The sequence below is a fragment of the Dreissena polymorpha genome, chromosome 9 (genome assembly GCF_020536995.1).
Source record: "Dreissena polymorpha isolate Duluth1 chromosome 9, UMN_Dpol_1.0, whole genome shotgun sequence".
Taxonomy (NCBI): Eukaryota; Metazoa; Mollusca; class Bivalvia; order Myida; family Dreissenidae; genus Dreissena; species Dreissena polymorpha.
In genome coordinates, this window is record NC_068363.1 from 13,662,578 (window position 1) to 13,683,228 (window position 20,651).

General features: G+C 33.4%; 1 protein-coding gene and 1 long non-coding RNA gene across 2 annotated transcripts; one reads left to right on the forward strand and one right to left on the reverse strand.

Moving 5' to 3' along the window:
• Positions 1-8,045: 8,045 nt before the first annotated feature.
• On the forward strand, positions 8,046-14,278 carry LOC127845220 (uncharacterized). Its single transcript, XR_008033115.1, has 3 exons — positions 8,046-8,143; positions 12,939-13,130; positions 13,505-14,278. It is a non-coding gene; the product is annotated as an uncharacterized LOC127845220 (long non-coding RNA).
• Positions 14,279-14,666: 388 nt separating this feature from the next.
• LOC127844972 (ATP-dependent DNA helicase Q1-like) lies at positions 14,667-19,530 on the reverse strand. Its single transcript, XM_052375572.1, has 3 exons — positions 19,380-19,530; positions 18,970-19,111; positions 14,667-16,256 (listed from the first exon to the last, which is right to left on the reverse strand). Exons 1-3 carry the CDS (start codon positions 19,416-19,418, stop codon positions 15,991-15,993), a joined length of 447 nt encoding a protein of 148 aa, XP_052231532.1. The 5' UTR covers positions 19,419-19,530; the 3' UTR covers positions 14,667-15,990.
• Between the last annotated feature and the right edge of the window lie 1,121 nt (positions 19,531-20,651).

Here is a 20,651-nt window from a genome sequence, read left to right on the forward strand (position 1 = left end):
ATAAATATTTACTTTGTAACTGTCAACATTTTTTTCATGCATTCATATGTTAATTATCAAATTATTGGACGTCTCTGATATTTTATTTTTTACTTATAACTCATTTAGACTAATTAAAACAGAATTGAACTTTCCTTGCACATTATTTCATTATTAATAATATAATTTATTAGCAAATGTAATAAAAACTTATTGATATAAGAAACACAAAACACAATTACCCGTTTTATTAAATTACTTTTTTGAATTTAAGGAAAAGTTAATAACTTTATGAATTAAAAAAGGTAAATTCAAAGCAGTTTATTAATAATAATTAAAACAGTGATAAACTATATAAAAATGTTTTTGTATGATAATGTGCTAATCTCATCTTATGAATGACTATCCCCCTTCAAAGATGTCACCTAATCTTATCAATGCTGATTAATGGGCCTGTATTATTGCACCATAAGTACCCCTTTATACAATAGCTGTTATCTTGTTATATACACTTGCTAATCCAATTAACGCTTGTATATTGCACGATAAGTGCCTGATATATTGTTCAATTAATGGTAGGTGTGTGTTGTTACTTAATATTAGTGAAAACATAACTTTCCTATTATTTGCCTGGTTTTGAAAATATTTTCATCGTTGAGTTTCCTTTAATTTTTAAAGAATATTTTTGAGAGGTAACACCTGAGTACTACAAATCAATGTAAAATGTTCATACTAGCTGTATTGGGACATTATAATTTAAATGTTACATAACAATTTTATTTACTTGTCTCAAAATAAATATCCCAATATGATATTTATTTAGTCAAAATAATTTGTGTTTCAGTTAAAACTTGGATATAGTTATTATTCTTCATTAAAAATCACAACTATTCCACTTTAAATGACCATCAAAGAACATCAAAGCTGTGTTTTTACTCAATTTTTCAAGGATCTCAATAAATGAAAGAAAAAATTCAGGTACTTATAAAAACAATTCTAATTAGATCTATTTAATTGGTAAAATTTGTTTGAGGCTTCCCTAAATACAACAATAATAAATCATTTCACTGATCTATTGATATATCTATTTGATAGGCAGAATGACAAACAGAACTAGTGTGGTTTCTAGGGTCATAAATCTGGCCCCTAAGCCATAATTGGTAATAATATGCATGCAGTGTTATGTCTCTGAAAGTGACAATGAAGCAAATCTGCCCTTAGGCTATTTCATTTCACTCACACAAAAGGAGATAACTTGCTATTAATTTAATAGTTACTTCTAACTTGTCTCCTTTCTGTATTAAGAGGGTTTTCATATTTTTAAGTTCAATTGGTATTCAAATGAATAAGCAATCGAAGTTCTTGATTTTGCCAACAAATAATGTTTACCAATTGTGGGTATACTCTACTTTCTTTTAATTATTATTTTAAATTATGTTGTTGTTGTTTTTTATATCAATGGAAAATAAAATAATTTTCACTATTTTGTTTAAAAAGTACTGTAAGAAATCCAGGCAAGAATACATGACAAGTAAGGGTTGTGTCAAGAAGGTGCCATTTAAGGCCCTATTATCAGTTTTGGATGCCCTAACCTGTATAGGTGAGAAGACCGTGAGAAGACTGGGGACAGTGGGGCATGAGGAACAACTAATACACAGTAATTGACAGGTTCGTGTTGAATCAAGCACAGAATTTTCTGAGCATTCATGATTCATTAGAATTGAAAAAAATCAATCAACCAGAAAAATCCAGTTGACCAACTTTGACTTATTTGCATGAACAGGTATAAAATAGTGGGCATGAATAGCTTAAGACATTATTGGCAACATGTCTGTTTAATTTATATTATCAATATTGTTAATTAAGCATGGAATATTAATCAAAATTGGGGGTAAATTTCAATCGACCAGTATTGACCAGTAATGACAAATTTGGGAGTATTGACCGGGGCGGGTTTAACCGGTAAAAACCGCCGGTTAGAACCGGGGTTGGTCGATTGGTGCCAACCCTGGGTGTACCGGGTACTAAAGGAATACTAGAGGAATACATGGGATATTCTCAAAATCTTACACATGTTGTTTTAAATATAATTAAATAGGATCAATTGATGAATTAATTCAGTTTGTGTAAACTTGGGCTGGGTTGTGGAACTATAGTTATTTGTTGTTATACAATTAAATAGGGTACTATGTAACTGTCAAAAAAACATATGCATTCACACGCATATAATCCAATTATTGGATGTCACTGATATTTTCAATTTTACTAGTAGCTAATTAAGACTAATTAAAACAGAGTTTGACTTTCCTTGCAAAGTATTTCATTATTAATAATATAATACTATAATTAGCTTATGTAATCAAAACATATTGATATTTTAATAATTTAACTCAATGATATTAATAATATTTAAATTTTCCCCAAAAAACTAGGGCAGGAAGATAGGAAGGATTTTTTTTTGGAAAATCAACAGTGTTGTCAGTGTAAAATATTTGTAAAGCTTCTTCTGAGTTTGAACTTCAGTTTAACATTTTATGACCTGCAACATATTGTATGCTACTTTATTTCACTATGGTAAGTCATTAAAGTGTTATTTATTTTTCAACTATACAATGTGCTAATCTCATATAATGAATTACTACCCCATTTAAAAATGACACCTAATCTAAATTCATTAATACAATAGTTATAATTGTTTTATTGTAACATACTATTCCACTAAAAATGACCATCATAGACCATCAATGCTGTGCTTTTACTAAATTTTTCAATGATTTCAATTATTTAAAGAAAGAAATCTATCAGGCACTTATAAAAAAATATATAATAAGGGTGTCAAAATTTAATAAACTGAACAAGTCAATTTGAACTTCTCTTGCAATGCAAATGGAGCCACTTGAAATATCAAATTGTTCCCATACTAGTCGGCAATATAGCTATGACATTGTGTCTTTTCAAAACATGCATCAGACACACCTTCTGAAACTTTTTAAGCGGTTTTGAAAACGCTATTTCATTGCAAACTTTCGTCAATAACGGATACATGTTGTTATACAACCGAAAGTGAAAGTTCTGTTTTAAAAAAATGAATAAAGAGCGAAATTGTTGAACACTGCAGCGCTTTAGATAACTTTTGGGGTATTTAGGGTAATTAACCCCCTGTTTTTGACAACAATAGGGTTTTTGTAAATTCAATAGAGTTTTAGCAAAAATTGTCACCCCCTACTTTTGAGCTTAATTGGGTTTTTCACCCCCGGTTTTTTAACTCAATTGGGTAATTGAAGGAATGACATATATAATATAATTAAAATCAACTTAGGTTACTACATTATTTATTCAAATGAAATTAAAAAAAGGTACATGTACATAACAACAAACAAACTTAAATTGTACACTTCAAGATCTGCCTGATCATATATGCGAAAAATAAATCAACATTTGTAGCAACTGTCTTGTTTTTTTGTTGTTTTTTTTCAATATAACATTTAGCTCATATCTGTCAGCTTTACCTAGTTCTTAACAAAATTATGCAACTCTTATAGGATGCAAACTCCAGAGTAAATTCAAGCCAAGTCAGCAAGTTTTTTGTTTCTTAGCTCTTGGCTTGTATGCACTCTGCAGTCTAGGCTTCCTTCTCCTTTTTTGCCTAAGCCAGTAAATGACAGCTGGTGAGGGATCATATTTTGATATGTCTGGCCCCAGCATACAAATTGTCATGAGAGTGTTTAATGCTTCATTTCCTAGGGAAGCTCTTTGTTTGCATTTGAGTCTGTTCTGTGTGCTAAATGTTCTTTCGCACTCAACACTGGTAGGTTGCAGGCAGAGGGCTATTTCTGCCAGCTTGGCTATATTGGGTATAATGTCATTGTGCAGTAGTATTACCCTCTTACAAAGTTTATTAGTGGGCATATCAGCATAAGCTCCCTTCACCATACCCTGAAATCTCGGCCATTCCTCCTGGACCTTGGCTGGGTCTACTAGAGGCTGAACTACTCTCACTGTTTCTTGTAGTCCCTCAATGAGGTTGCCGTCAATCACTTTCACTGTTTTCTCGTAGCCATAGAAGGTGGACAAAGACTCGAGTGCTTCATTACATTCCTCCTGTGTGGAAATGTTTATCTGCTGGGGTTCAAACAAAGTACAAAAGTCATTATAGTGATCACTGTCTGTTTTCCTAAACCTGTCACTGATGTTCTTTTTCATCCTTTTGATGTAGTCTTTCCTCACGGTAGCAAATTCACTTCCCATGTTATCATGGTACTTCAGCTTTTCTCCAGAAAAGAAAGCTCCATCATCTGTTATCTCTATATCAGTCTTCATTGATGTCAAACACTTTCCATCTGTGGCTTCCATAGAAGACAATTTGGACACAGTTGCATCCATCACTGGTTTGATTTCACTGAATAGAAGATTTTTCTTCTGTAACTCACAGCTTAGTACTGCTAGCTCATTATGAACATCCAATATGAAAGCAATTGCTAGGGCAACCTTGTATGAGCTGAAATACTTCAGGAGTCCCTTGGCCACAGAATTCTTCTCTGCAGCGAATTTTGACAATGTTGCCAAAACAGACCCAAACGACTCGAACACAGCTGAAACTGCATTTTTCAAACCCAACCAGCGAATAGAATAAGGCTCTTTGATCTTTATCGCAGGTTCTTCGAGTATTTCCTGAATCTTCTTAAGTGCCAATGTTCTGTTACTTGATCCACTTATAAACGAGTACAAAGAACTGAATTTCTCTCTGAATTTTATCATAAAGTCATTTTTCTTGATAGAATCTGTACATGCCAGGTTTAGCCTATGAGCCATACAATGTGTCTGGATACAGAATGGAGAGTACTTGCTGACCAATTGCTGTCCTACTCCCTTATGTTTACCTAGCATAACAGCAGCCCCATCCGTGGCTAATGATGTACAGTTTGCAAGGTCTATACCATGCCTTTCAAATTCATGTGCTACACAGTTCATGATAGTGTGTGCAGTACCATCTTCTAGATGAACATTAACCAGCATATTTGTGACGGGTTCTCCTGCCTTGATATATATGAAAAATAAGATCAATACACTATTATACTTTTAATTGAATAAAATTATTTAACAAAACTTTTATTTTAAAAAAATAATCAAACTACATACCCAACCCTAAAATTGTTGGTCATATCAGCTGGGTCAGATGTAATATGACCAGCAATTTTAGGGGTGGGTGTGTAGTTTGATATTTTGTTAATAATATTTTTCTCGAGGGGGGGGGGCATCACAAAGTGTACTGACACATTTGAGTTTCAGTGACGCCCGTGTTGTGAAATATTTAAAAAAAAAAGGATATTCTAGATCATGTAGATAATGTTTATGATGTATTCTTTAAAAATATATTTTTATCCATGAATGATAATATTTATTCTATTTAATATTTAATTATACAATAATTGTTTTAAAATATATTTTTATCTGAGATAATATTTAATTTATTTTATGTTCATAAAAATAACTTACTTATTCACTTTTATTGTTTATTTTTATCATAATCCTGTGATGTAAAAAAAATAAAAATAGAATTAGCTTCTATGTGAAAATATTTTTTTAATTGCTACAACTGATTTCTCTTTTCTAATGCTTTAATTCAATAGCTGTCTGTTGGAAATTTCAAATTAATTATATAATGTTCAAAAATATTACCGAACACCTATACTAAGTCTCTTGTCTACAGTCAGATCTGTACTTTCATCCAACATCATGGCGAAAACAGGAGATGACTTTATATCATTCACAAGTCCCTCACGTAGTACATGCTCAATAGAAGTCTGGATTTCTGAAACCGTGTCGGGGCTCAAATTAGTGTATTTGATGTTAAGTCCATTTTTGGTTTGTAAATCCAGAAGGGAGTTTATGGTGCTTGAGGGTATCTCCATTTTTTCAGCATAATAAACCGTTTTGAACAATTTTTTGTCAACATCATCAACAAGTTCACAGACATCACTGACATCAGCAATTACTTCTTGGCTGCTTATTGTCTGTAATTGTTTATCTTGCTCACAAGCAATAACCGCATTGTTGTGTTGAGCACTAGCAGTGTGCCTCGTAATACCGGAGTACTGAAAGTTTGGAGAACCTTCGTCTGCCCATACAGTTATTAGTTTTAATTTACTTTTCATGTGTGTGCATACTTTACATTTCATTACTCCACTTTCTATCACCAGCCACGGGTGTTTTTTCCGCCACTCTAACAAAGTTTTTTCGCTAACACTCCCCATATCGTGTTTTTTATGTTTAACAACCTCGTTTATAATCTCCGATAATATCGGGCAAACAACATTCTCTGGAGAAATTATAACATCGTCTAACAGATCATTCAGCAAGGTCACACAAAAGCTATAGTTTTCCCGAATATTCTGGGGCAAATACCTGTGTAAAGTATTAGTTTGTGTCGGGACTCGTTTTTTTCGTCCACTAGTGGCCATTTTGATTATTTCAGAAAACGAAAGTAGAAATCTGACGGGTCTACGAATAATCACAATAATACCCCAAAGATAGATTACTGCTGGAAAGACTGCCTTCTTTTCTTCTTAGGACGGCATATAAACTATCCAGTACATTTCTGTACGGAATATAACCAGTCTAAAAAATACGCTTGGTGTTCGTAAGAATTGCGTTTCGTGACGCAAGGTTTTTTACAGGAATTACGTTATTAAATTTGTATTTGCGTTTTTGTACGCTTTATTTTGAATTTAATTACGTTTTTGGTTATTTTAATTGCGTAATAACGCAAATACGCTTGTTATCTATAGCGCTGTGAACACTAACGAAAATTATAATTGATACTAACATAAGACCGTAAGACTGAACAAAATAATACTTAACTTTTAAATCATAACATGAATGTTTACTTATAACGCAAATTCTTCATTCATCCGCGGACTTCTTTGTGTCGTAGTCATAAATGCCTCCAAATGGAGGTGCGTGATGCGTCTAAGTATAGAGGTGACAATAACGTAGTGACGTCACCATCTATGTATAGAATGGCAGAATATGCAAATGAATCTGATTATACACAGATCCACTCACATATAAATCAAATCATGTTTGTTTCTTTCCATTTTCGAACGATTCTCATCTTAAATGCTTTTACTTTGTGAGTCGGCTGAACTTAAATTTTCCTACACTACCACTGGTTTCCGTGACGCACATTCACTGTGCAGATTTCTAATAAACATTTTTTTATTTTAACTCAAACCTAGTATTTTGCGTTTATTGACACACACATTAAATTATTCCCTAATAACCATGTGATATTAGTTGTTAATTTGAATTTTATTTATCATTTTGGCCGCTCATCGTAATTTCTCGTCTTCTTGCCGCCATATTGGACTTGTGTAAAAACAGGCGTTTTCTATGGGTTAAGGGGGCAGGGGATATATTTTTGACCACATTTCGAGCTCCGAAAGGCCGCAAACAGTCAAATCCATTGCATCAAAACAGAAAGTGACACAAGAAAGGCTTTTTGTGTCAGTGTCATAACATAGGCAATATACATTGAAAATACAACCAAAGATAAGGCTGGCTTCTTCACTTGTGAAACTATGGCCCTTGATCTTTCCCACCACCCACCTCATTTTTAATCATCAATGAAAAATTGAGAAATTAGACCCATTTCATGACATGCACAGAACATTCAAACAGAATGCAATCCTAGTTTTGGCTACATTACTCATTAATTTCATCCCTGTGCTTTGTTTATAAACCTAGAAAAGTGTCTCCCATACGTTTAGATTTTTCACAATTTACCTTCAAATTTTGTTCTGTTTCTGAACAAACACTTCCGTACTCTCGAAAAAAATCAACATCATTTATTTGAAGACACAATTCTCTGTATGGGCACTTGCCATAGCTATATTTCTTAATATTTGTTTTCACACAAACAATGTTTGTGTGTGTGGTAGGAAAAACATTACTGTGTACTAGAAAACCATTGTTATGCTTTAAGGTTGGAGACTACAAGATGGTACCCTGACATTTGGCAGTATACCCTAAACTGGGGGTGAGCCGGTAAACAGATGGCCGTAAAACAGTGACTTGATTCGTGGCGAGTTCTTTCTTACATACCGCGTGACCTATCTTTTTTATTCTTTAAATCAATTGGGCTTGGAATGCTCTTTAAGAAAAGGTATGGTTATGGGGGTATTTATGCGCAAAAGTTTGACTTTATTTTTTGTTGAAGTTATTGCTTTCACATTGAATTTGTGTAAGAAATCTTTTACTATTGTGACCTACATCGACTATCGTCGTTGTTGTTGTTGTTTTTTATCGAGTGCACCGGGATTGCATTGTGTCACACCAATCTCCACGCAGAGTTGTCGTTCCTTGCTCCTACATACAACTCTGCGAATGGTCTGGTACCCAGCTTCTATTGTAAACAAATAGAAGTCTGGCATGAGCGGAATAATGGCCGACGCGATGATAATAGTAAGTTAACCAAATATATTTAAAAAGTGGTTCGTCGGGCTCTCATTCATTTTTCAATCGATATGCATATATTTCATTCTGTAAACGTTCTTCCTTTTTTTCGAGTTCTTCCGCATATAAGAGTTAATGTTCCATAACCTGAGTATGTTTCGGACAAGTACACAGATACAGTGAGGTCGTCAGTTCCGAAAAGTCGTCAGTTCCGAAACAAATCGAAATTAATTTAACATTTACAAAAAAAACTTAACACTTGTAACTAAACAAATTATTCAGTCATGAACGATAACATTTGATGTTTTTTTTCCTCAAAAACCGGAAGTAAACGATCAACTCTAAACAGTCACAATCAATGGAACGCTCGCGCACATTTTTTCGATGACGCGAATACTTCGTCTGCGAACATGTTGATCCATGAGAAAGTCACGATTATTTTTCTAATCCATTGTCAAAGGTAAGCGATCGTGGTACTGCTTTTAAGAATATTTATCAGAGAATCAGAAAACAACCACATGTGTACATTTACATTTGAACTGTTCATTAAAACACGTGAAACAGACAGTCTGGTACAGATGTCAGTTTCGAAACACCCGATTCGCATAACGGGGGTTGTCTCAAATGTATTCGTTATCTTTCACACAGCTATTTAAACGGGTCAGTGTACAGTACACTCCACGCGTTTTCCCCAATTTCCCTCCATACTCCGCGGGTTTCGACCTGGAGGGAGATTAAGAAAATCCCGCTATACGCGGCGTTTGCATGATTTTGGACGCGGCGGTTAACGATCGGCAAAACTGATAAGCCGACGCGGCGGCCCTCGGCGTTGGCAACGCGGGGGAAACTCCTCGTTTTACGAGATAACGATCAAATTAATTTTGTTTGACTTCCTGATTTTCAAATAAAATTACATTTATTACAAGTACATACATGTACATGTAGTATAATATTTACAATTAAAAAAAAAACCAAGATAGATCGATCCCGACGTGGTTGTAGAAGTAGTTGTTGTTGTATAGAAAACTCGTTGATTTACGACACACAAAACGTCGTCTTTTAACTAATACTTACCAATTAATATAAACACAGTTTGCAACATTGTTTTTATTTAGATAATTTAATCCAAAGTTTTCATGTTAGCAGGTGATTTTCTATACTGAACATGTATACAAATGACCAAGGACCCTAAAAATCTCGCAAATCTGTGTGAATTGACAGTTTGACGTAATCAAAGAAAAGCCGCTTCCTGTCTAAAGGCATAACTTACTCTAGTGAACACGTTCAACGAAAGCATAAAGAATGGTTTTAATTGTCGGAACAAAGTCAATTCTCTGCTCGCTAATGCATTGATTTTCTCTTTGTTTGTAGGTTATTCCATTGATTGCTAAAAGGTGGTAACTATTGACTTGATAATTGCATTTAATATTCACAGTTGTATTCTTGTTACAGTATTTACTTTTTATGCACCGAATCCAATAAATTTTGTTTTTGGCCTATGTCTGTCTTTCATTGTATGTGTCCCAAAAATTTAACCTTGCTCATAACTTATGCAATATTGAAGACAGCAACTTCATATTTGACATGCATGTGTATCTCGTAAAGCTGCATATTTTGAGTGGTGAAAAGTCAAGGTCATCCATCGAGGTCAAAGGTTCAATATATGGCTTAAAAGCGCAATAGGAGGCATTGTGTTTCCCAAACACAGCTCTTGTTCTATTTATTTTTAAATCCTTCAGAATATGTGCCTTTTCTGTGATTCTGTTAGTTATTTATGTATCACTTATATTGTACCAGTAAAAATTAAGGGTATGTAGTAACCACTACTTTATTGATGTGATTGACTGTGTGATCAATACTGATTTCAATATATGAAGGCTTTTTAGCTCACCTGAGCACAACGTGCTCATGGTGAGCTTTAGGGATCACCTTTTGTCTGTCGTCCGTGCGTCGTTCGTCGTCAACATTTTGCCTTGTAAACACTCTAGAGGCAACATTTCTTGTCCGATCTTCATGAAACTTGGCCAGAATATTTGTCTCAATGATACCTTGACTGAGTTTGAAACTGGGTCATGCTGGGTCAAAAACTAGGTCACTAGGTCAAACAAAAGAAAAACCTTGTAAACTAGGCCGAGTTCCTTTATGGTTGCGGTCTGTTGAAAAACATGGCTTTAAATGGCTTTATAGTGTAACCTTGTTTACACTCTACTAAGAAATTACCAATGTACACGTTGAATGAAATTTATGCATATTATGATATTCATGTTCTCCATGCAGTTATCTGAATATGTATTCTGCCAAAAAGATATACAGTTAAATTGCCAAAAAAAATTTTATTTAGTTTTGTTAATTTCATTCAGCTTTGGGTAAAGTATGTTTAAGCCATGATGTATTACCATGTGAATTGCTTATTAATGCCTTTTATGTTCTATGTCTCCAAACTGTTTTGCTGTAGTAATAATATGTGCAGTTCATTGAATACTTATTGTTGAGGTGGCAAATATACTATTCCAAATTTGCTAAGGATCACTTTTTTATTGACACATTATCTTCAATTTTGGATAACTTTAATTTTTGTTATTTTTCATGTTTTGATATTAGAATGTGTTTTTGATTTTATTTTTATGTATTGATTATCATTGATGCGTGACGCTGGCTGAATAGACCAAGGGGTAAACTTCAAATTACACATACTATAACAAGTGATCCTTAGAAAATTTCGAATAGTATATTTTGTTTTATTGTTTTGTTATTTTTCATTGTTTCAGTTCTATATTTAATATAGATCTGCTAACCAATTGTATACATACTTATAGGCTATGACAGTCTAGTCATACTATTTTATTTGTTGTTTGTTTTGTTTGTTTATTTGAATTGATCTCAGGAAATATATGAGTAAAATATTTGAAAGTGAAAGATTTTATGTTTTATATTCCATTACATCTAATGACAAACATAACTTATTTACAATAAAAACAAACACGTTTGTTTAGGTGTCATGACAAACAGGGTTTATTTCTTGAAACACAGACACTTAACACTGGTCCCCCGCCAAAAAAAAATGCCATAAAGTATGAATTGCAAATAAGTGTTATTATACACAGAACTGAGAAAAATGCAGTATAACCAGTATACTCGTTAATGTCCGGAACCAATGACCATTTCTAACTCAAGTCGTCTGTCTGCTCTCATAAATCTCACTGAAACACTTAAAGCATAATATTAACCTTTAAGCAAGCTGAGCATGAACAAATAACAACGTCATCGCTCTATCCTGCTTGCCTGTCGAATGACAAAACCTACAAATCAGTGCAAGATGAAATTTTGATTTCCACACCACTGAACATGCGAAACCTGTATATTAAGTTTATTCAATAACACAACAATAACAAGACTATTTCCAAGCAATTCATGTCCCCTACCGGCTCCACCATTGTCAGAAATCCCACCATTGTCAGAATTAAAAAAAATTGTTGCCATAGCAACCAGAATTTTTCACAGGAACAAAATTAAATAACGTGCATGATGTCCATATTGCCATCAATCCATGTTTCAAGTCTCGCGAAAAAATATTAAGAACTTTTCTAAGTTATCGCAGGGTCCAGAAAAGTGTGACGGTCTGATAGACGGAGCACAAACCAGTCTCCTCTTGTGAAACTTATGTAGGATAGCGGAATAAAATCAGCTTCCAAAGAGGTATAACACTAGCAAATTGGTATAAATTAGGATGTGTAAACGGCGTTAGTTTCATTAGTGATCCGGAACTCCTGTCTCGTCTGTACATGCACTGCACTGTGTTTTCTCTTGAAAGGACCCGATTGTTTTTGTTGTCTTTATTGTGTATTTTTGTTTTCTTTATTGTTATTCAATTTCTGTGATTTATACATACCAATCAGGTTATGTTACTGATATTTAAATAAAGATGCATGTAAATAAACGATTTTGACAGTTAAAGTTTGTTTTGAGACGACCCCTGTAATGAAAATGCACTTGCTGTGACGTGATTCGCTATTGGAGAATATTAACCGGAAATGGAGAAACTGTACGATCGAGGAAAAACATAAACACACATCTATATTTAGAAACTTCCTGAAAATCAATGTGAGCACAGGATCGAGGTTGAAATCATCTGACAAAATCACTAAATTCGAAATCTTTGTCGGTTGCTGTTTTAAAGTATACATTGATAATTTCATTAGTGATTCGGAACTGACGACCTCACTGTAGTGTTATTTCGGATGTCTGAGTAAATTTGTAACATACTGTATTTCTGACGTATGTTTGAGTAGTGTGACAAATATGAATGCATTGCGGTGTGGTTATCTTTGATTAACATTGCATCTTTATGTATTCAGGCCTTTTTCCAGTTTAACCACAGTCGAATTTCAGACCTGCTTTTCCCAGATTAACAAAAATGATTCTAAAAATCTTTTCTAAACTCCATTAAAAATGGTTCATGGTTTTCAAGACAAAGTTATTTTATTAATTCATAAATCATATTTCAGATGGATCATACTTATATAAAAGGGGAGAGAGTGTCTGGGTTTCAAGTGATTGGGAGTAGGTCTGGCCCAGATCACATATACAGTTCCTGTGCCCCCAAAGACTCAAGTACCCCTCCGAAACGAGGAAGCAAGAGGGCAGTGTCAACTCCCACAGGACAAACACCTACACATGAACATAAAAGGATTGAACTAGTGATTATTTTTCACTTTCTAGTACTACTTTCTTTTCTATAATAATTCAATTGTATTTTTATAATTGTGAAATATATTCAACCAATTGTAAAATTTGTTGAACACACAAAATATAACTTATTAAGTACCATCATTTGGTAAATATACTATCTTTTAACATAGGCTTGCTTAAGCCTTATTAGAACACTGTCTTGTTGTTTATTTATTTTATTTATGCCATTAATATTAAGTTCTTTGCATTAGGACAAAATTTTAATTCAAAGATCAAATAAACCACTCTTCATTCATATAAACTATTTAAGCAAAAGCCCATCAATCATTTTTTCAGCTTTGCCATTACACACTCAAATATTCATGTTTCATCGCTGATCTAGGATGAAAAAACCAGACACAACAAATGGTCCCTTGATGAGACATCCTTTCTGAGAGAATACAGTCAGACATTACGAAAAGATGGCGAGTCAGAAAACAGTTTCTGGAACAACTGCGCAATTGCAATGAACAACATGTTTGGTGGAAAAAACAGAACAGGTAAATAATGATGCTTGTAAACTTGATAGTGACTTGGACCATGGATACTGTGACAAAGCATCTGACTATGCGAACCTTGTTCTACAACTAGGTGTTCTGTTCATGGAATTGAATGATGTGGTAAAATACCTAGACAGAGATAGATTACTGGCAGTCCTGAAAATACTTATGGTCATCTTAAAAGGACAAAACACCAGATCGAAGTATGCTGTTGAAATTCTTTGTTTATTGTGTCAGCAATTTGCTTTGTTTAGTGAGAGTCAGGCATATTCTAATTTGTATGGAATGTTTGTTAATACTGGGGGGAAACTTGATACAAACAGTCCAGCTGATTTAGAAATGGAACACCTGGTTAGATTGACAAAAGGTCATCTGAAAGCGATGTGTTCTAACAAGTCCGAGTCTTCAGTGCGGAAACGAAGTTGTGCATTTTATGGTATGAAGAAAATCTGTGACAACTTTGATGAACAAACAAAAGTTGTTCATCGTGCTCAAAAGCACAAAGTGTTGTCATCTGTTGAAGATGAAAAGGCAATTATTAAAGACCTGAGAAAAGTGAGGCCATTTCAGCATGTGTGTGGAAGACAAATTGCTTCAATGAAGCACTGTCCCAAAAATCCGGTAAAGACGATTAACACGGAAGAACTGCACAAATGGATTTCTCAGAACCAAATTAAGTTTTATTATGAAATTGGACGTTGAGCAATATGGTAACATTGTTATGCTTAATAGTTCTGAACTCTTTATTCAAATTACATAGAATGTTTAAATTTTACAAACATTTTTATAGACAAGGAATTTTTATTACAGAAACTGTTTCCCATAAGGCCGAAAAAAACAATCTTGTTTCTGGTCACCAGATTGACCCTCTTTTTTCTATTCCCACCCAATCTTTTTGATTGACACTTTCTTTAAATATGTCAAATGTCAATTATTTATAAATAAGTTCTTTTTAAGGTATATTTGATTTTTTTTAAGTAAAATAAGCATAGAAGCACAATTAAGAACAGAACAAACCTTTATTAGGTAACTTATACTACATAGTATATCGTTACAATCAAATGTTAATTTATAATCATAAATCACGAAACTCCCGTACCATTCTCACACATTTTCACCCATACGCACTCTCCTTACTAACATTTGCATTAAGTCAACATAGAATATATAAATTTTCATCAAAAATAAATGATAAATAAATCAACCTAATCAAATATATTTAAGATATTTAAAATATTCGAGGATAGACTTTCCTAAAAAGATGTGAAAATTCAATTAATCAACAAATCTTATTTTTAATAAAACTATTATTTTTTGCAGAACAGATTAAGCCAAATTTAAGACTTCAATCTTTATAGTGAAGAAAAAAAAAGTAAATGATGCTGATAGTGTATATCACGAATCAATACTTAACAATAAATACACACAAAGTGTATATAAAATAATAAATGTACTTAAATGTTTCAAGAAGGTCCTATTCATATAGAACCGGTAAATTACTTTAAAAAATTCATTTACAAGATTTAAGCTTATGCTTTAACAATGAAAAAGTTAAAACAAATATACTATACTCGCTGCTATTTAAACAAAAATGCAAAGACACATTATGCATAAATTACAAGATTTAACTATGTGTTAGCAATGAAATCAATAAAAAAAATAACAATCTTATGATTTATAGTTTAAAAAAATAAAATGTCACGCTACATGTTAAACAAATAATACTTTGCAATATGAAACAAATAAAAAACATGGTTTAAATTTGATACAAATACTATACTTTTTTGTAACAAAGTCTAAATAAGATTATAACCTTATATGTTGTTAAAAATGGCAATATGAATGTTAAGAATGACTTGCAGATACACTATTGGACCAAGATTGATTAAAAACATCTACTACTTGTTGCCTCCTAAAAATATGCCCGTACATATTTTGGAAAACTCAACTATCTGCCGAAGAAGTTTAGTGAGCTATTCAAAACTATCCCTCAGTAATTATTTACATTATTAACATTTTTTTTTGTGGAGAGGAAAAACCTTACCTTCCATCCAACAGTTAGGAAAAACACCAGATTTCAAAATGGCATTAAATAAATCAGGTGAGAAGATAAGATATCAAATGATTCTACAAAATATTCGTTCGTTAAGCAGTACAATCATAAAATACAATTTTATCATCCAAAAATAAAAATAAAAACAGTTGCCAACTAACCAACCCTATTTTAAGGGGATGGTGTGACCAGCAACAGTAATTGTAATAAAAATTAAAAAAAGCTTTGTGCTTACGAGTCATGGTGAAGTTTAAGAAAACTAAGCTATGTATGCTTTTAGTTAGCTGACAGTTTACTAAAATCATATTCTATCCCCAGTTCATTATTGCACAAATCACAACAAATTGAAAACTGTTTGACTTCCTGAGTTTCAAAACCAAAATACTGGTTAACTAAACTTCTTCGGCAGATAGTTGAGTTTACACAATAGTCCTTCATTTCTCTGGTCATATGTTCAGATGCAATGTCTGATTTGTTAAAGAAGAGAATGGCCAGGGCATCATCATGGCTTCTTCCTGCTCTGCCGATCTCTTGTATATAAGCTGCAAATATAATGTGTGCAGGGTCTTCCCCAGGCCATTTAAGCGCCCCTTGCTGGGGCGCTTGAATTTCGAAATCAGAGTCCCCGGGGCGCTTGAAATTTTCCGATCAGTGTATTCTTCAGTAAAAGAAAGTGGAGATTGTCAAAAAAAATCAAGGTTTCCCTATCAGTTGTATCAATATTCCCTGTTTTAAAAGAGCACTCGGTACCTACGTTCACATGTAATCGCCATAAACACCACATGGGGTAATGGATAATCCACTGATGAGAGAATAGCATGACGCGCGTATCGATTATTCTAGCCATATTACACGGTCAAGGATGTATCTCGTCAAACTGTGAAGTTCATCGTCCAATCGGTTACGCGAATGCTTATGAGGGCGGGGTTAATCGACCATTATTTATAATTGACGTCGGGCATGAAGTAAGAGTTCAGGTCGGACCTCAAAGACCACGTGAAGAGGCCGGTAAGACCTGTAAATAAACTCTGATTTAAAAAAAACACAAAAAAAACACAACAACATGAAGTAAGAGTTTATCGCAGCTTGATTAGCAAGAAGTTGTACCATTTGAGTAATATAAAATCGGTAATTAGTACAGTACAGAACATTAAAGACGGTTTCGGACATCATCATCACACCTTTTTACTGTAAACAAGTGTTACCTATGACTCATAATTAATACGAAAAATTAATTGCAAGTGGTAAACAATTAATTATTATAGCAAGTAAGTTGTGCAAATTACTCTTGGTTACAATTATGTGATAACAATTTATTTAATTCCAGTACATGTATATTTCAACATGTCCATTTATAGAACTGATTCACCTCGTTTTTCTGACATTTATTCGACACGTAATGCGCTTTTCAAATTTCGTTGAATTAATTACGCACACTTGTAAATGTTTCGTCCGATAATCGATAGTTAGAAGACTGATGATGGCAACCGGCCGTGATCCTCGTGGACAACGTGAATTTCATGCATAATTCCGTCAAAACATTTATTCGACTCGTAAAGTGTTTAAACAAATTATCGTTGAATTTATAACGCAACGGTTAATATTTGTTGAAATCTCAAATGGGAATAATTAAATTTGTAATCCGATACCCATTCCCGTAAGTCGATGTTAAAGCGTTTTTAATCCGAAACACACTTCCGAATGTAAATGTTACCGCAACGTTAAATATTTTTGCTTCAAATTAGCAGTGCAAATTTATTTTGTGTCGAATCTTTTTCTTAATTAAAAAGAGCGCGAAAATTATGCAGCATGTACAACGTCGCGTCTATTGCATACAAATGGCGTGTATTGAGCGTTTTAACAAGCACACAACAGGTCAGGGGATTGACGCATATTCAGAGGCAATATTTCATCAAATCTATAAATAGTCACTTAAAAATGGCAAGGTTTGTGTTAAAGAAATAACTGAAAGCTTTTATCGTAAATATTTACCAGAAAGAGATTGATAAAAACGGAATAAACGGGATTATAGGGTAATAAATAGAAACTTGAAAAGTAGTAAGTATACAGTATACAGTCGGGTTGAAACGGATGTATTGGGGAATCGTTCGAGTCGGGATTTTACTATCTGTGCGGAAAAGTTTTAAAACAATTAAACAATATAAAAACAATATATTTTTAAATGACTGGGGGATTTTTTTGAAGAGTCATAGCGCACCAAATGACGTCTTATGACGCTGTTTTTCTTTGACTTATAACGCACCACAGAACGTGAATTGACACGTTAAATAAAATAAAAAATCAACGTCGGGAGGGGACATCCCTCCCCAACCCACCCCCGATCGGCCCCGGGGCGCATGAACAAATTCCTGGGGAAGGCACACTGTGTATATATTAGTGTTTTTCCCAGGCCCTCTTAGCGTGGCGATGTGCCATGCCGCCCTCCCGGATCGCCACCCTATTCAAAGGCAAAACTCGCCACGCGCCCTTATCGATAACATCTTTATTGCCTTATGACCTTATTTGTCTTCAAGTTAATGATAAATGTTGTAATCACATTATAATTGATAAGTAAAAATAACCTATACAAGTATACCCATAGCCGTTATCATTGATAAGTAATTATCTATAACAGTACTTTCATAGCTTAAAAGGAACCACGCGTATGTCTGCCCTTTTTTGCATAAACGGCGCGTTAAAATGCCCTTTTTGAATTTATTGCAACATGGCCCTTCGCTCTCCTGGGAAAAACACTTTATACATATATGAAGATTTTCAAAATATTCATTGGTTTACAATTGTACATTTTGGTAAAAATATTAGGAAAATTGTTTCTAGTTTTAGGAAAACTTTGTTAAAAGGTAATAAACAGCTCCAGAAAAAATTAGGATTATATGTGACATTATGTGTTATGTTTGAGCTGAGAGCACAGAATAGAACTTAAAGCACAAAATAAAATTATATAAGCTCGGGTCAGTACTGAGGTCAGTTTGTTTGCATCAGCAGATCAAAACTTTATTAACTTGTTTGTGCTCAATGCTCAATTCTGTGCTCATTGCTCAAACTTCAAATTGTTTCGTTGACTTTTATATCTAATATTGGAGCTTAATTATGCTAACATTATGACCAATGTTGTTGAATGCTGTGTTCGTTACACTACTTTTGGTATAATACTCAAAGCATTTCAATGTTGATAAATATCTATGAAATAAACTTTTTTGAAATTGTTTACTATCATTAAATACCTAAACTTACTTTCTAAGGAAGTAGGAGGTCCAGCATGAATCACCCTCTTAACATGCCTCAAATCTGCACCCATGCCTAGAGCCACAGATGCAATTATCAGTCGGATCGTAGACCTTTCAGTCTGTAACGTCTCAACAATATGTTTCTTCAACTGAAAATTATTGAAAAGAAACAACATATAAATACTTTGCATGTTGATGGCTCAAAGATTAAACTAGATCCATTCATAATAAAACATCAACCTTACTAAATAGTTTCTGACAAGTAACAATTAAACTAGTGTCATATTTACTGAAACTACATATTTAAAATATGTAAATTGGGCAATTTAGAAAAACAAAATAATGCAATTTTATACTATGATTGATTTTCATATTACTGACTGTATTTTTGTAAATCTAAATAATACAACATCGTACCTTCCCATCAGAGCCTTCCATAGATGAATGGTACATCATGACTCTTGCAGTTTTCTCCGATGGTTTTCCTGAGTAGAATTCATCACCAAGTATTTGCTTTGCAAGTTCACATCCATAACCAATCCAATTAATTGTCTTACAATATACAATAGTTATTTCAAAATTATCAATCTCACTCTTCAGTCGTTGCAAAACCGGTACAAATATATAGTCATATGGTGTAAATGAGGTATTCCCTTTGGAGTTTGGACTAGGACGATTCATAACGACCATCTTAATGTTGTCTTTTGCAGGGCTAGCACTTACAACTTCATAGTTAGTCAAATGCAGACATTTTGCAATTTCAGTTTGACCTGCTTTTGTTATTGTTGCTGACAAAGCAAGAATTGGGCAACTTACAAGAGACTTCAGTTGGTATATTCTTTTAAAGTCCTTCCTAAATTCTCCGCCCCATTCAATAACACAATGAGCATCGTCGATTACAAGAAACTTGTTATAATCTTGAAATTTAACAGAGCAAAATAGTTTGTTCACTTCAAGAGAGTTTAAAACAGTCTCTGGATGAAAGAAAAAATATTTGGTAATTGATAAGTCAACAGTGTCTATACTCATAGACATAGAAAAAGATTGTCCATAGAGTTTCAGTATTTGCCCTTCTATTATGGCATTTAAAGGCACAATAACAATCACAATACATTTTGGAACAATAAAAGGTAAAATTTCGTAAATTAATGATTTTCCATAACCAGTGGGTAGAGCACAGATGCAGTCTTTTTTTTATAATAATGTTTGTACTGCTTTAAACTGTAGTGGTTTGAGCTCTGATATATTAGTTTGGAATTCTGAACAATATTTTTGCAATGCATCTGTAATTGACTGGCTGTTTATAACCTGAAAAAAAGAAGAAAGAAGTGTAGTGTCAGGGCTAGTCTAAATTATTAGACCTTTGTTACACAGGATTATTATCCCACCATGGAAAATTACAAGCATCTCGATTTAAGCTCAGTCGGTAGTCATAATAGAATAATGATGATCACAGGTTTTAGTCCCGCACATGTCATTTTCTTCCTCTTGTGTATTATCCGAAATTACATTTTCCATTAATTTATCCGAAAACTATTCAACTTATGAAGAATGAAATATCTCATACAAAATCAATCGTTCCGTGAAAATGATTCATACCATTGAAATAATTAATTATAATACTGATCGGGAAATAAATACTTTCAAAACGAACCACCTTTTAATATTTGCTAGTTAACTTACTATTTC

What these genes read in the sequence shown, in the direction of transcription:
- LOC127844972 (XM_052375572.1), bottom strand. Translation starts at nt 19,418, where the DNA reads ATGATGTACCATTCATCTATGGAAGGCTCTGATGGGAAG. An exon ending in TGGAAGGCTCTGATGGGAAG is followed by an intron (nt 19,112 to 19,379) that starts GTACGATGTTGT and finishes AATAATTTTCAG; the next exon opens with TTGAAGAAACATATTGTTGA. An exon ending in ACCTCCTACTTCCTTAGAAA is followed by an intron (nt 16,257 to 18,969) that starts GTAAGTTTAGGT and finishes TTATATTTGCAG; the next exon opens with CTTATATACAAGAGATCGGC.